General features: G+C 38.2%; 1 protein-coding gene across 3 annotated transcripts in view; it reads right to left on the bottom strand.

Annotated features, from left to right (window-relative positions):
* LOC145997285 (dosage compensation regulator mle-like) overlaps positions 1–15,806 on the bottom strand; it is a 144,314-nt gene that overhangs the window by 20,833 nt on the left and 107,675 nt on the right. For all 3 annotated transcript variants that reach the window (XM_083134175.1, XM_083134176.1, XM_083134177.1), the window contains exon 20: positions 11,964–12,068. In XM_083134175.1, the coding sequence (XP_082990301.1) occupies positions 11,964–12,068 (105 nt within the window). The remainder of the gene's footprint in view (positions 1–11,963; positions 12,069–15,806) is intronic.

The raw sequence follows: 15,806 nt of genomic DNA, 5'->3' as shown, positions 1-15,806 counted from the left end.
AAACCAACACCAAATAAACAAAAATATAACATGTATGATTATGACAAAATATCAGATTCATACATTTAATAATTTAACATGCAAAAACACATAACAGAATACATATATGTACAGTTTGCATGCCTAATGGACATTTCCACTCAATTTTTTTTACAACAATTTTAAAAACTACACCCTGGAAAAATGACCCCTGCAAGTTCTCGCGTTTCTCTGCGTCCAGTTTAAGGCAGAAACGAGACTTCCAAAGTTGCGAGGCTAGCGTTGCGCTGAAAACACGCCGCCGCCATGTTACTACGTCACTCCTTATGGAGAGCTCGTTTGTCGTCTGCTTCGAGCGTCCAGTTCCGGATGGGTAGCCCACGGTGAGCGAACACGTGCAGCTGTTTTACAAATCTGTACCGATTTAAATAATGGAAGAAGGAGCGATAGGAGAAAGGAAAGCTATGCTTTGTAATGATCATTCTTCTATGAAATATCCGTGCTGCTCACGTGCAAGATTAATGAAAGGGTTCAGCTGCGTGTGTGTTCTCAGGCCATGCGAAAAATATTGCTTATAAAATTGGTTGCTGACCAGACACTCAAAAATATTTTTTAAACTTATATTTACCGTAACCTATGTAGTGCAAAATAGGAATTTTCACATTCTTCACTTTATTTATAAAGCCTATTTAACTTTCTTTTCCATAAAGCATTTTCAGTTTGTGTTCCATTTCTGTTGCGCAAATTATGATCAAATATTTTTGTGCAGATAAGAGAAAATACATTGAGAATATTACATTAGTTCCACAGTACATATCTATACTTAGTTTATGTATAATTATTACAAGGAAATAATGTGTATAACCATGGGCGTATTTAAGGGGGATTCAACGGGTCCAACCCCCTCTTTTTTTGGTTCACTAAAATTACCAGTTTCCTTGTTCTATCCGCTTGTTCATAAAAAATTTCTTCGGACTTATTTCATTCTCTTAAATTAGAGACGTATAGGACGGGATACGGATGGGAAGGAAATTTCGTAATTCCACACACCAGATAGGACTGCAGACCAATATCTGCAATTTCCTGATAGTTTCGGAATTTCTACGATAAGAAACTGCATTGAGACTGTCAAATCAGTTATTTTTCCCCCTCAAATCATATTAAAGAAATTTGGTTCTTAAGAACGTAGTGACACAAGATGAACAGAAAAGTATCAATATTAAGTAGCATGACTTCATGACTACAAACACACAACTTTGTCGGGTCCATCATCCCCTCCCCCCATGCTCCCCAACAAGCTTCCGGCCAGCAGTGTTGTGGATTTTCACTTACGAAATAAAGCAACCCTAATTATACCAAAAGTTGATCCATCCCTCCCTCCCCCCCCGTGAACTATATATACGCCAATGTGTATAACAATATCCCATACAGAAATGGTACGATATAATTACTTTGAATTTTGTATTGCGAAAAAATCCGCCTCATCTCGTTACCCCGAACGCATTAATTGGTTGGTTCACAACTTCACCAGTAAGGATCCTATCGAGACGAGACATGGCAGCCTTGGTCTCGTTCTCGTTGAGAGTTGTAAATGTCTGTCTCGTGTTTATTTGTAAATGTCTCATTGACAGTCTCGTCTCAATTTATAAACATCCGTCTTGGTTTGGGAGGGCAATTCTCGTTCTCGTCTCAAGTCTAGAAAAATATAGAATTAACAACGTATGCAAAGGCTTATCATTATAAATACAAAAAAAAAACTTTCTTAATTTTTTTTTTGTCTCCTCGTTTCGAAGGTACAGCCCTCGAAAACTAAATATTATCCATGCAAACCAAACTGCAGATTCACAATTACCAGGAATGAACTGGCGTTGTAATTATTATACACAAAATTCATGATTTATCTGAGGAAGTCGCATGTTCCAGGTTTGATTCTCGACCTGGGCATGACTGTTTCCTTGTGAGTGACATTTCATTGAACTGGAAATTGTTACATGGGAGAATGTTTGCTCGAGACTTTGGGGACAGCTAGGGGGGTGCTTCTATTGTTAATGTTAGTGTTGCTCACGAGACGAGACACTTTCCGTCTCGTCTCATAAAAGGAGATGAGACAAGTGAATGTTTTCGAAATGAGATGGGACAGAAGAAAAAGTTCGTCTCGTGTCATGGCAGGTTGGGTGATACTTAGATTGTGCTTGTTGGTGGTGGTGGTTTTATAGTGTGTGTGTGGGGGGGGGGGATGTCCTTCTGCCCCCCGACTTCGAATACTGCTTGTAGTCATTCATCTTCATTGTAGCGATTAGCCAAAAGTGGGAAGAAATGTGATGTTAGAGATGATACATAATAAATTAACCATGCGTTCTCATCGTTGCGGTTAAACAAAGTGAACGGAAAAGCGACGTAAAAGTAGGCTAAATACAAAAATTTGCAATATATATATATTAACTGAAGAAAACTGTCATTTACTGCAGGAAATTTAAAAACTCCCCGTACCTTTTTATACCATATCACCTCTTATATTGCAGAAATTGGCGTGTAAACCAGTGTGTTCTAAAAGTATTATCTTAAAATTTGCGAAGAAAATATTATGACGAAAATAATTGTAATTCCAGAAAAGGCATTCCTATAACATTAAGTTCTTGCCAGTCAGAACTAACCTACGTATTCGCAATGAACAAGGCTGTTCACGTGTTCAGCCATTGACTGTTACAAGGTTTGCTTTGGCACCCTAATGGGAAAACCGTCTACCGAGTGGCTGAATTATAGTAAATACTACTATACTGCTAGGGCGTAATTCATCTCCAAGAAATGGAGCACAGATTTTTAAACTGGAAGTTGTAAGATACTGGTTTTCCACGGCTCATGCTAAGTTGAAGGGACGAGCAGAAGCCCCGCCTACACGCATTTCTAAGTGATGACGTCAGAGGACCTCCTGTCTGTGGAGAGGACGTTTTCAAATCCGTGACGTAGTAGGTGAATTTCAGCGGTGTTTGAAGGCGTGTTTCTCGAGAACCGAGACAAATATCGCAGAGATATTTTGCACATCTCATGTTTGTGTCATTATCTGTAAAATGAATGGATTTAAAACGTTTTTCATGTCAAAGTGGAAATGTCCATTGCAGAACCAAATTTGTACAATTTTCACGTGTAAACACAAAACAACACATGTGCAGTTCACATGCATCAGGAAAAAAAGAAAACAACATATGTACAATTTGCATGCACAGATAGAATCATCACATATGCATCTCACATACATAAATAAGCATACATTAGCATACATACATTTTAAACATGCAACAGACAACATGTATGCACAAACTCCACATATGACAAATGTGATACAACTAAAATTTACAATTTGTGATCTTGCTCTCATTAAACATAGTTAGACAGTATCATACAACTGCTCCAAGCCTAACTCATGAAGTTGCAAATTGTTACGCATGCTTAAAAGTCTGTTTATCCAAAGTTTTTGTTTGTCCAATGAACAATGCCAAACTTTGATATTTTTTACGGAAATATTTGCAATGTCTTTTCCAGTGTTGCAGCATATGGCTTTCACTGTGTTATCATCATGAATTTGTATACAAAGAAAAGGACCTTGGTATAAATTACAATATTTTTTTATAATGCAAGTGATTGTGTCACTTTGAGGATGCAGTTTTATGAAGATCAGATCGCCTTGCTTTACTGGAAATTTTTTTGGCTTGCTTTTCATGCTGTTTTATAATATGTTTTTGTCTGTTATTGAAACTACATGTTTCTGCCATAAGCAACTTATTGTTCCACGTCTCTACATCAGGAATGCGGTCCGTTAGTACTTTTTTACAGATATTTAAAGGTTCAATATTTAGCCTGAGTTCTATAGGAGCATAACCTGTACTGGAAGAAATTGAATTATTTAACACATGTAAAATGGCAGCAACATGGCTAGACCATTGCTTATGTTTACCATTGCAAAATATACGCATCAATCTATTTATTTCCTGGTGATATCTCTCCACAAAATTAGCACTTGGATGATAACTGGGTATGTAAAAAATTTTTACATTGAGAACATTCATACCTTTTGTAAAATGTTCTGCACGAAATTGTGAACCATTGTCACATATAATGATTGTTGGTATTCCAAAATGGATGAAGTAAGAATGTGTTAGTTTTCTAGTTATGATGGAACCTGTACTATTGCCAATAGGATATGCCACAAGATAACGGCTAGCTGAATCTAATACATTAATAAATAATATTTCACCCGGTTTTGATGGTTTGTGCATGATCTCCAGATACTTAGGAGAATGTTTATCTGGTTTATTTTTCATGCAAATTTCACAATCAGTGATGTAAGATTTTGTGTTCCTTTTCATATGAGGCCAGTAAAATATTTGGTAAATTTTACCAAGTGTCTTGTCTGTACCAAAATGACCACCTTGATTATGATACTTGCGCAATACAAGATTTACTAAAGATTGAGGCATGCATATTCTTATCTGGTTTGGATTGTGAAAATCTTTGATGGTAAGTAGATCATTGTGAACGAGGTATATATTCTTCCAGTTTCGATGTTTGCTCTGTTGTGAACTTTCACAACCAGCGAGAACAGATTTAACACCACTGCAATACGGATCACCATTTTGTTCATTAACAAAGTAGTTTTCATCACATATTAATGACTCATCAAGATACTCAAAGTTATTCATGAATATGAGTTCATTATTAAGATTTTATTAAGTTCATTAAAAGATCGGCTCAACAGGTTTGCCAAGAGGTTTTCTTTACCTCTACAATACTCGACATGGAATGAGTACTGTTGTATTTGAATAAACCATCTAGTCAGCCTATTGTTCCAAGTGTGTGCAGTTTCTAACCACGTGAGGGATTTATGATCCGTGATAACAGTGAATTTTATACCTAACAATAGTGATTTAAATTTGTCCAGTGTAAAGAGTATGGCTAACACTTCTACTTCAGTCGATGTGTATGATTTCTCTAAAGGTTTCAAACTCCTTGACACGAATCCAATCGGACGTAAGTTGTTGTCTACCAGTTGAAAACAATATCCTGCAATGCCTACATTTGATCCGTCAGTTTGAACAAAGAATGGTTTGTTCAAATCTGGATGGTAAAGCATTGTTTCTGCAATAATGGACTGTTTCAACAACTCAAAGGAATATTGTGCACTTTTATCCCATTCCCACTTTTTACCTTTTTTCAATAACTGGTACAAGGGATGTGCCATGATGGCATAATCTTTAACATATTTTGATAGCCAATTGAAACTTCCCAAGACTTTCTGCAGTTGCTTAATATTGCAAGGGACAGGTAAGTCTTTTAAGGCTTGAACATACTTGTGAGATTTCTCATAACCCTGTGCACTGATAGAATGCCCTAAAAATTCCACATTGACTTGACAAAACCTATATTTGTCCAGTCTCAGTGTCATGCTGGCATCTCGTAACTTGTCAAAAATAAGTCTTAAGTGAAAAAGATGTTCTTCGAAAGACATGCTTTTGACAATTACATAGTCCACATAACATACAGTAAAAAATTCTTTATCTTCCAAGGTTCGTGTCAGAGCATTAATAAAAGCAGATGTTCCATTGTTTGACCCGAACACTACCCTTGTGAACTTGTAAAGTTTTCCCTGAAAACTGAAAGCAGTATACTTTCTTGCTTTGGAGTCTAAAGGGACCTGCCAGAAAGCATTAACCAAATCTAGGGAGGACAAACATTGACATCCATGGAAACTCATTTATGTTCATAGGATGTAATTGCTCAGGCTTGACATGTTTGTTGATATTTTGTTGGTCTAAGCTGAGACAAATGCCTCCTCCAGGATTGACTACAACTAGGAGAGGACATAAGTACTCTGATTCAGAATATTCAATAATGCCATTTTTGAACATTTGTTGTATTTGCCTGCCATCTTCTTCCCTATATGCTAATGGTATTGGATAGTTTTTGTTAACTATTGGTGTGGAAGTATCCAGTTCTATTGTGTGTGTATACTTGTTGCAGAGACTTGGTAATTCAGAAAACAATCTTTTATATTGTTTTAACAACTGAAATAAAGCTATCCTTTGTGACTCGTTTAAATGTACACACTCTTTAACCCTTTTCCACAAGTCTTCATCAGAAGGATGACAGTGAGGATATGTTAGATACAGAAGATCTGAAATCTAACTCTTCTTCAGGACAACTTTAATTTGAAACAGGGATAAATTTGGAGAATTTGCTTCCTTCGCTAGATTCCAAGAGTAAACCTCACTGGACAAAGTCTAATCAACTGTCAATATTGTATAGGACATCTAAACCGAGAATAATGTCTACCTTTAAATGTTTCACTACCAGGAATTTAATGTAAAAGGAAAGTCCACAAATTTCAACGTTCAAATGAGTGGAACCTATTAGTTTGTCTTTCCTTTCCCCTGTATAGTCAACTAATTTTATTCCCGTAACTGGCAATAGCCGTGGTTTAGAAGCCTGACTACACAGGATATCCGAGAGAACACTGACCTCAGCGCCACTATCGAGTAAAGAAGTATATTCATTATAGTTTATTCTTACTTTTATGTGAGCAGAAGGTTTAAGTTTGCTATTAGCATTTATGGGTTGCTTACAATTTTTTATTCCTGCACTGCAATCTATTTCATCATATTCACTTAAGTTTATGAATTGAATAGCAGGATTTATCACATCACTCACATCACCTGCTTTTTGACATGAGCTCGTAATTAGTTTAACGAGTTAAAACTGGTGTATGTCTGCCTGGACTGTGATTTCATTCTGATTGAGACCATTGAACAGACCCTTTTGTTTCAAATCAAAAACTACATTCATCCCAGATTTTGACCAATGAATTAAATCAATTCGGCCATTCCTTGGATTGCCTAAGTGTTTTTCAAATAGATCCAATTTTATACTAGAATCTGCATTCAAAAACAGATTACTAATATTCACTACAATGAGATTCACATCATTACCTAACTCCACTAGAAAATTATTCCACTGACTCCACTTATTCCACAAATCTGGATTGTCAGCAGTTAATAACTTTGGGGTGGGAGGTAACTTGAACAATATCAATTGATTAGTCAAAGGTAATAACTTGTATATTGAACCTTTGAGGTCACTTTTCATTTTGTGTAGCTCCGTATATCTCAAAAAATCATTGGTATCAATAAACAACATCACTTTTTTACCAACTTTGGTATCTGGATGGATTTTTTTTAGATAGGTTGGAAAAAGTTTGGCCACTAGTGCATAACCCTATGTTCCATTTACCAAGTGAATCATATGAATCAGTGTAGTTTGCCAAGGTTTCAGCTACGCGGATCATCATGGAATCACCTAGCAAATGAACATTATTGTACAAGGGTTGAATGACCTGTGCTTCGGTATTAGTTTTCACTGAATTATAATTTTTTTTGTGTGTGCGATTTAGATTACTAGAGTTAGGTTGATGCAAAGGAGGATTAGTAGGTACACTCATGACCCCTTCCTCTCGACAGGAGCAACTTACTCGTTTCCCAATAAAGTAGACTTATTAAAATTGGTGTTTACATTATTTTTCGAGTTACGCTGTGAGCTGGCATGATCAATAACCTCGCACCATGAGTTTGTCACCTCTGTCATTTGACTGATCAGTACATTTAATTTGAATAACTGCTATGTTTCAATTATTATCTAAGTTTTTAGTTCTACTGTTAAATACTAAACGGTGGCCTTTCACGTAGTGAAGTTTTGCTAAGGGCTTCAGAATTTTCGATTACCGTGATAGCTTTTCTCAGCTCGGTTACAGGTTTCATAATGTAAATCTACTGATTTTAAAAGGCATCAAAGTAGCAATTTGAGCTAACCTTTGTGCTTCATCCATGTTGGGTTGGACAATCTGCAAAATTTTCCATTGGTCCATAAAAAATGTTAGCAGTGACCCATGAACAAATTTGATACTGGGAATTCAAGATTTTGGTGAGTATCATTGTTTTCCAATTAGAATTTTGATAATGATTCAAAAACTAAATTTTAAAGATTGGTAATGCGAAAATTTTTGCTTCGAGATCTTGTACCATTGCTTAGCATCCTTTGTCTGCAAAATTCGTACATATGTCATGAAGTCAGTTTCTGGTATTTGAAATAATTCGAAATTCAGTTTTACCATTGTGGCATTTTTACACATTGCTGGCAAAGTTGTAATTTGTACAGCGTGATTATTTATTTTTTTATATACAACATTTTCGACTTGAGAACTTACGATCTGTCATAAATGATTGCTTGTTTCTTCGGTTATACCGGACATGTGGCAACAATAGGTTTAGAAGATCGAACGACTGTAAATGCTGAGTGGTATAAAACAATTTGTTTGCCCGAGGTCATCAATGAATTGCGTAAAACAAACCCAAATCGTCGCATTATTCTTCACCATGACAACGACAGTTCCCACTCAGCACACCAAACTGTTGATTTTTTGTCCAGTAAAAATGTCAAATTAATGACTCATTGTCCATACTCACCTGATTTATCACCTAATGATTTCTTTGTTTCCACACATGAAAAATAAGATGTGTGGTGAGCGATTTGTGTAGCCTGAAGCAGCTGTTGAGGCATTCCGAACAGCGGTCTCTGAGGTATCAGCTTCAGTGGGAAAAATGCTTTCAAAATTGGTTTGAGCATATGCAAAAGTGTATCGATCTTAAGGGTGAATACTTTGAAAAACAATAAAGCCATTCCCAGAATTTCACAAGTAAAGGTAAAGAGTAGAGAGGAAACGAAAAGGGACCAAAAGAAAGGGAGAAAGAGAAGGAAGCAAAAGAAAGAAAGAGAGAGAGAGAGAGAGAGAGATATGGAGGAGAGCGAGGAATATATGGAGAGAGAGAGGGGGGGAGAGAAAGAAAGAAAAATAATCCCTTCTTTCTCTCTCTTCCTCTTTTTAGATAAAAAGGAAAGATAGAGGGGAAGAGGAAGAAGAAAAGAGGAGAGAGGAAACAAAGAGAAAGAAAGACTTTTTGAGAGAGAAAAAGAGATAAACAGCTCGTCTTTTCTCTCTTTCATCTTACACCCCCGTGTATCTTCTCTCCCCCTCTCTTTTTCTCATTCTCTCTCTCTCTCTCTCTCTCTCTCTCTCTCTCTCTCTTCCTCTCTTTGAACCTCTCTTTCTCCCTCTGTAAAGGAGGAAAGGAACATTGTCCCTCTTTGCCCCTGTGAGAGAGAGAGAGAGAGAAAGAAAGAGAGATCGGACAGAGAGAAAGAAACTAATTTCTACCCATGCCTCTCTCTCTCTCTCTCTTTGCTTCTCCTTGCCTCCTCTACACCCCTGGCTGCCTCTTTGTCTCTGCATTTTTATTTCTCTCTCTCTCTCTCTGCTTCCTTTTACCCCCGGGGCTATTCCCCCTCCCACCTGCCTTTCTCTCCCGCATCCCTCACTCCCACCTCTCTCTAAAAGAAGAAAGACGTAAGAGAGAGAAATGAAGAAGTAGATTTCTCTCTCTCTTAAGTGGGGCAGGCAGGGGGAAGCTGTGCCCTACCCACACCATATTTTTTCATATTGATTGCAGAAACTTTTCCAGCCTCGTATTCACCATAAATATGTGGCCCTACTCATTCTACATACAAATACTACAAGAACAAGAGAGAGAAGAATAACAGCTGAGACGATTCGAATGGTGATCTATCAATATAGACCAATAACAGTGGTACGGGTATCGAAAAGTATTGGTTGGATTATTATTTTTTTTTTTAAAAAAAAATCCATACAACACCCTCGTGGAGTCTGAGAATTATGCAAAATTCGAAGTTTTCATTTATTTTACACTAATATTGTGTAGATAAACTATTGATGATTATGAGGTAACAGATTTTAAGTTGCAGCATGTTTTCCAAAAATATAGCTGTTATCAAACTGATTGTTTCATATATGTATTTTAGAACATGAAATGAAGTAAAATGAACACCCTTTGATGCACCTTTCCATGAGATTAGAAAATTTATCCCATTTTTACCCCCTCTTCGATGCTTCAGCACCTTTTTCCTTCCTATTCTCTCATGTTTTGTTAAAAAATTGGACAGAAAAATAAATGATTTTCACTTTTATTGAGGCAGATACATAAAATCCTATAGTCTCATTTTGTAGAGAAGAACAAGAGCTATAAAATGGTATAATACAGAAGGTCGATCTGCATATATGTGTCCCATTTTGAACCGTCACCCGTGCACAGAATCGACCGATCCAAGCGGTTAAAAGCACGGGAGGACGGTTAGAGCCTGTAGTATCATGGCACTATTGCGAGTTTGTTCTATGTGCATCATGGCTCCTAAGGTGAATCGTTTTTGGGAGGGCTAATAGTTGCACTTTTCCACACCAAATATTCGGTGTCAAAAATTCAGAAACAGTGCAAAGAACATGGATGCACCTTGGGTTTGAATACTATCAAGAAGCGGCATAAAAACCACGAGGTTCCAGTTCCAGCTATTCAGTTGCCCACCAGGGGGACGAGGAAGCGAGCATGCACTGCAGTGACGCCACCTGTATCTCATGAGTTGCATCGAATGGCACTACAGGGACCCCCCTGACACAACGTGTGATGGCCACACGACTCCACGTGGCCTAGTCAACTGTGAACCGCACCCTGCATGAGAAATTAAACCTCCGGAAGGTCTTTAAAAATGTGGACATTACCTCAGTGAGGCCCATCGGTGTGAGGGAACGACCAACAGAAGGTGCCTCTACGAACGCCATTTATCCGGGGACAAGTGGAAGTTTGTGGCCACACTAGATGAAGCTTGGATTTATCTATCAGATTGTGCAAAATTCGACCCATAACGTACACTACACGCGATTCAAAATGCCGTCCAGATTTCGTTTGTCATTGCAAAGCAACTTTCTGGAAGGGATTTCTGGTTATAGCGGGATACACCTATCAAGGCAAGTTAACTATTCGTCAGGTACCAAAAAAACTGTAAAATCAACTCTGCGTTCTTTCAGCAGCATATCATGACCCCAATTTATACAGACGATCAGCCACGTTTGTATGGAAATGCCGTAAATCAAGTGTCTGTGCATATGGATATACACAGACATCATCACATACATCTCGTTCTACCCAAAACTTTCTGCAACAGATGGCGACAGACACCGGCATTTGGGCTATTCTATTTCACAATATACCGCTGAAGTCAATGGATGCGAGTCCCTCTCCGGGACCTGTGGAAAGCCTGTCAGGAAGAATGGCAGAAGATTCCACTTCCTGTACTTCGTCGTACCCTACTACAATGGAAGTTACGGTGCAGGGCTATTGCCAAGACACACGGTGATCACATTGAGGCCAACTGATGGTGGTCCCGTGGATTTTCATATGGTAAGTGCTAGTCCAAAAACTGACACATATACGCAGATCGACCTTCTGTATAATAATTGCAGCCCAAATAGTTCCCAAGATAATGTAGTTTCTCCACATATAAGATCTCCTGGGCTCAGCATCAGCGACTTACATTCGAAAACATAGAAATGTTCAGCGTAACCCAGTATAATATGTTGTTTCAATCCTAGTAAATGTCACGTTTACTTCCTAAATACTGGTTACTTTATGTAATTATTACTAATTATTTATTGCTACAGTATTGAATAAAGAATGTTAATGAATAAAGGCACCTATTGAAAACATTTTCAGAACTTTATTTTCCCTTTCCCGACCATAATTTTGCACCTTAAAATCCTTTTCCTAATGATTATGCAACAGCTATTTTCATATTCTGATGCAAGTCTTAAATATTTTGACAAATTACGGATTATAATTGAAATGCACACTAATATTAATCAATATTTTGAACAACTTTTAATTATTACAATTTTCAAGTATCGTTATCAGTGAGAATAAAAGTATCTGCATTGGTATGAGTACCATCTCAGCTCTAATATTAATTTTACAATATTGTAGCTACAGAGATTTTAGTCAATCCACTCATTAACCTAACTTTTTTAGATAACTTACCAGGTCCTTGAAGATGAAGTAACGGAATGGAAACATAGGGTTAAATGAAGACCATAGAACTGAATCCCTATACATGGTACCAGTTCGTTTGTTCCCTAGCTGAAACTGGAAAAAAAATAAGAATGAATTATTTGCAAAACAAGTTATGGCAAAAAAGCAAGCAGCTTCTAAGTTTCATATCTCACATTGCTACTATAACTTGACAAGTTTAAAAACAAGATGCTGCAAATAGCTGCTGCGCACCTCACACCACATTTCCCCACTCTCTTCTCCGCGGCGACGTTGATTCGCAGTGTTGCAACCTGGAGGGAGCAGAATGGTCTGAGGATTTTCAACGAAATTTATATTCGCTTTTTCCTGGGCTGTTTTCTACCTGTCGGAGTACAGAAATTCAGGTCACCTCTCGCCAACGACTCTTTTCCTTCTATTAAAACTTGAGAAACCATCCATTTAGATATTCCCGTGGCGGTGCTTGTGGACTCCACAAAAATATACTTAAGTTCATATAACTCCTTCTGATTTCGCAAATATGTTGCAACATTGTAAACAATTTCTCTGGCCTGTCCTCTAAGGGGCTTTCCAGAGCAGATTGTGGATTTTGTTGGCCCGGCATGATTTGATTTTTGAATTTCAAAAATATGCAGCCAAGAGTAAATAGCAAGAACATTTCAAAGCTTTAAAAAAGAACATGGGCAAGCATGCTATCAGATTGCCTTCTTGCATTGATTGTTGTACGATAAACAAAAGAACCCCCATCCCACTCAGTTTTTAAAAAAACACAGTCCACTGCTCGATGACACATTCAGAAAATGAAGTCATTCGCCCTGTAGTTTCTCTTCGTTATAAACCTTAACATGCGTGCGTAATACTACAGTTTACGATCCGTGCACCGCACACATTATCAAAGGCTGGATTAAATAAAATGAACCACTGATATAATTTGAGCCGGCACCATGAAAATAGTTTCTCATATTTGTTTTAGCTTAATTTTGCTGGGATGGCACCACTGGTACTCTCAAGGCCAGACCAGTATGTGGAAGAGTGGTGGGGAGGATGACGTAATAGAAAGTGCTCCGAGGCAAACTGTGCATATTGGGACTTAACTTGTCAGGTTATATGACATGAAGCAAAAACAACAGCTCTGGAGGAACTAAAAGAAACTAGGACCTCATCTTCCACATAATCCTGAAAAGGTACAAAGAGGTGTGTCGTAAGGATTCCCACAACATCCAGATAATGGATCCTGTGTCGTAAGGAACGCCACAGAATCCAAATAATGAATATCTGGTCTTCAAATTATCCAATATCCATTACAGATGCAATGGATAATCTAAATGTCTTGAATATTCAGATAATATAGACAGGGGCGCCGACTTGTCAAAATTATTGGGGGCTCTGATCACTGAAATAAATTAATGAATGACTCCCTCATTTCCTTTTTTAAGTTTTGGCCTCAGTGTTCGGAATCTCCTAAAAGCTCATGAATTCATAAAAAAATATTAACATTTTTATTTACAGTTCGAATGCAAAATGTCAATTGTTCACGGATGGATATGTCACAAGTTTCGTCAAACATAATAGCAAAATATTCCCGACTTTTAATATCTGCTACCACGGAGCGCAAAACAGATCTCCCTAATATATCAATTATCTCGTTATCAATGTCATGTGAGAGCCATTTGTAGCCCGAACGTCCCACCCACTCTTCTACTACAGCACCTTGAATAACGTAGTGTGGAAAAAGAACCCAAGAAACTAGTTCCCCAGATGGATGAGAAACATAGATGGCAGTGCGATTGGACCAGGTGCTAATTTTGTTATGAAAGTAATGCGGCTTAATTAGTTTTTGGAATATATTGTGTAGACTTGTTTGTCTAGAAAGGCAGTAAGTGAACTGATGGAAACAGTTATATTTGTGGAGTGATTTGCAGTCACGAAATGACATTAATTTGGAAAGAAAAGTAAAATAAAATTAATAAATAAATAGCATGCGTAACACAAGAAGAAACATCGCAAAGTGATTCCGGACGTCAGGTGTTAGATTGTGTACTAGAGTTTTATTTTTCTATGTTATTAGAATATAAATAGTATCCTGATAGATATTTCATACCGAGGCGACAAACCACAAGTGTCGCTTGGAAGCGAGCAGTCCGTAAACAATGCAGCCTTTCGAACCGTAGGGACACAAGCTCTGACTGCACCGTTTCCTCAAGGAGATTTTACACCAAACCGACACGTGACACACGATACGAGGATTTCACACCAAAGCAACATGGGTCCTTTGGTCCAAGGCAACTTTCATACCGAAGCGAGACGCGACACATGTTGCTTAGAAACGAGCCAATCAAGAGCAACATTTCACATTGTAAAGGCATGACGAGCAGCACAGGCCAGCGTTCCGTTTGTGAAATCCTCAAGCGATAAGTGTCGCGTGCCCCTTGTCGCTTTGGTGCGCAATATCCCTAAACAAGACACTCATTGCATCGCGCATGTGTGAACAACAAACCACGGCAACACGTTGCAAGCTATTGAGGAAATGGCCTAGTTTGAGCGACACACAAGCGACAAAGCGATACGTGTGGCTTATCGTGTCGCCTTGATCTGGTGTAGACTGAATAGACTGAATTGCCGCTTCAAGGCTGTCGCTTGTCACTTAATTGGGAACTCCCCCTGTAGCGCATCGCTTCGGGCTGAGCACCCTTCTTTCCGACCAAAAAAACAAGTAGCACGCGAATATGCCATATGAACGTGTCGTTTGCTGTTTGGACCCTCATGTGCAATGAATGCTGTCAGTGTGTGTCAGTAGTGTGACAGTGTGAACATCCCGTGTCGCTTGTCCCATTGGTTTGAAAGTTTCCTTACACTCATGTCGATGGAACTAAGAACGTTTTGTGGGGTTCCCCTTGTAATTTCATGGAATCATCATTATCATCATCGCCGCGATTAGTTTAAAGCGGAAGAAAAGAGACAGTAAATATCAAAAATACAAATACTTCAGTGTGTGTATCTTTAAAAGAAATTATGATGATGATGATAATAATAATGAACCTAATTCATACACAAAAATTTAGTTGCCAAGAGCATTCCATGCGTATTTTTTCACCTGTATTATTAACAAAAGTATGACGATAACAGGACATGGTCGACTGTCTAGAATGTTCGTTAATATCTTCGTAACCACTGTACCAAATATCATAGCAATTATCACATTCATAGAAATGCTTCATGCAAAAGGATCAGATGTTGCAGCGAAAACTCCATTTACTTCCAATATAAGCAGACGAATACCAAGCACCGGGTCCAACACCAGCGCCTCTAGCGGATCATTTTCGAGTGGAACCAGCCAGAGAGCGCAGAACCATGCCGTTTTCCACACTACGTTATTCAAGGCGCTGTACTTCTACTTCATGCACATCTTATTTTGAAACTCTTTTTAGTAAAAATGTTAACAATACTCATAATTATATACTTAGTATATAGTAATAAGTCATGTGTTTTGCTGTCTCTGGTCATAGCACCCCCCACCCCCCCCCAAAGTTGATGGTCTAGAACATTTCAAATGTGTATATAAAGTTAAGTTCATGTGGCACAATTCAGAGTAAACTTTACAAGAGAAGCAAAATAATACATTAGATTCTCTTAAGCAAAATTATTTTGGGGGCTCGAGCCCCCCCAAGCCCCATGGAGTCGGCGCCTATGAATATAGATATCCAGATCAGAGGCCTGCACAAGACCTGGAGCAGACCCGTTCGCGAGACATCGCTCCTGAAATGCCATGCAACCTGCGCAACACCCTCGCTTGAGCAGCTTGTATGCCCACCTGCCCAGATCGTTCCTGGCAGG

This window comes from Lepisma saccharinum, chromosome 13, assembly GCF_977018435.1.
Source record: "Lepisma saccharinum chromosome 13, izLepSacc3.1, whole genome shotgun sequence".
Lineage (NCBI taxonomy): Eukaryota > Metazoa > Arthropoda > Insecta > Zygentoma > Lepismatidae > Lepisma > Lepisma saccharinum.
The sequence above is the reverse complement of the archived record's forward strand: the minus strand, read 5'-3'. Positions and strand labels throughout refer to the sequence as shown.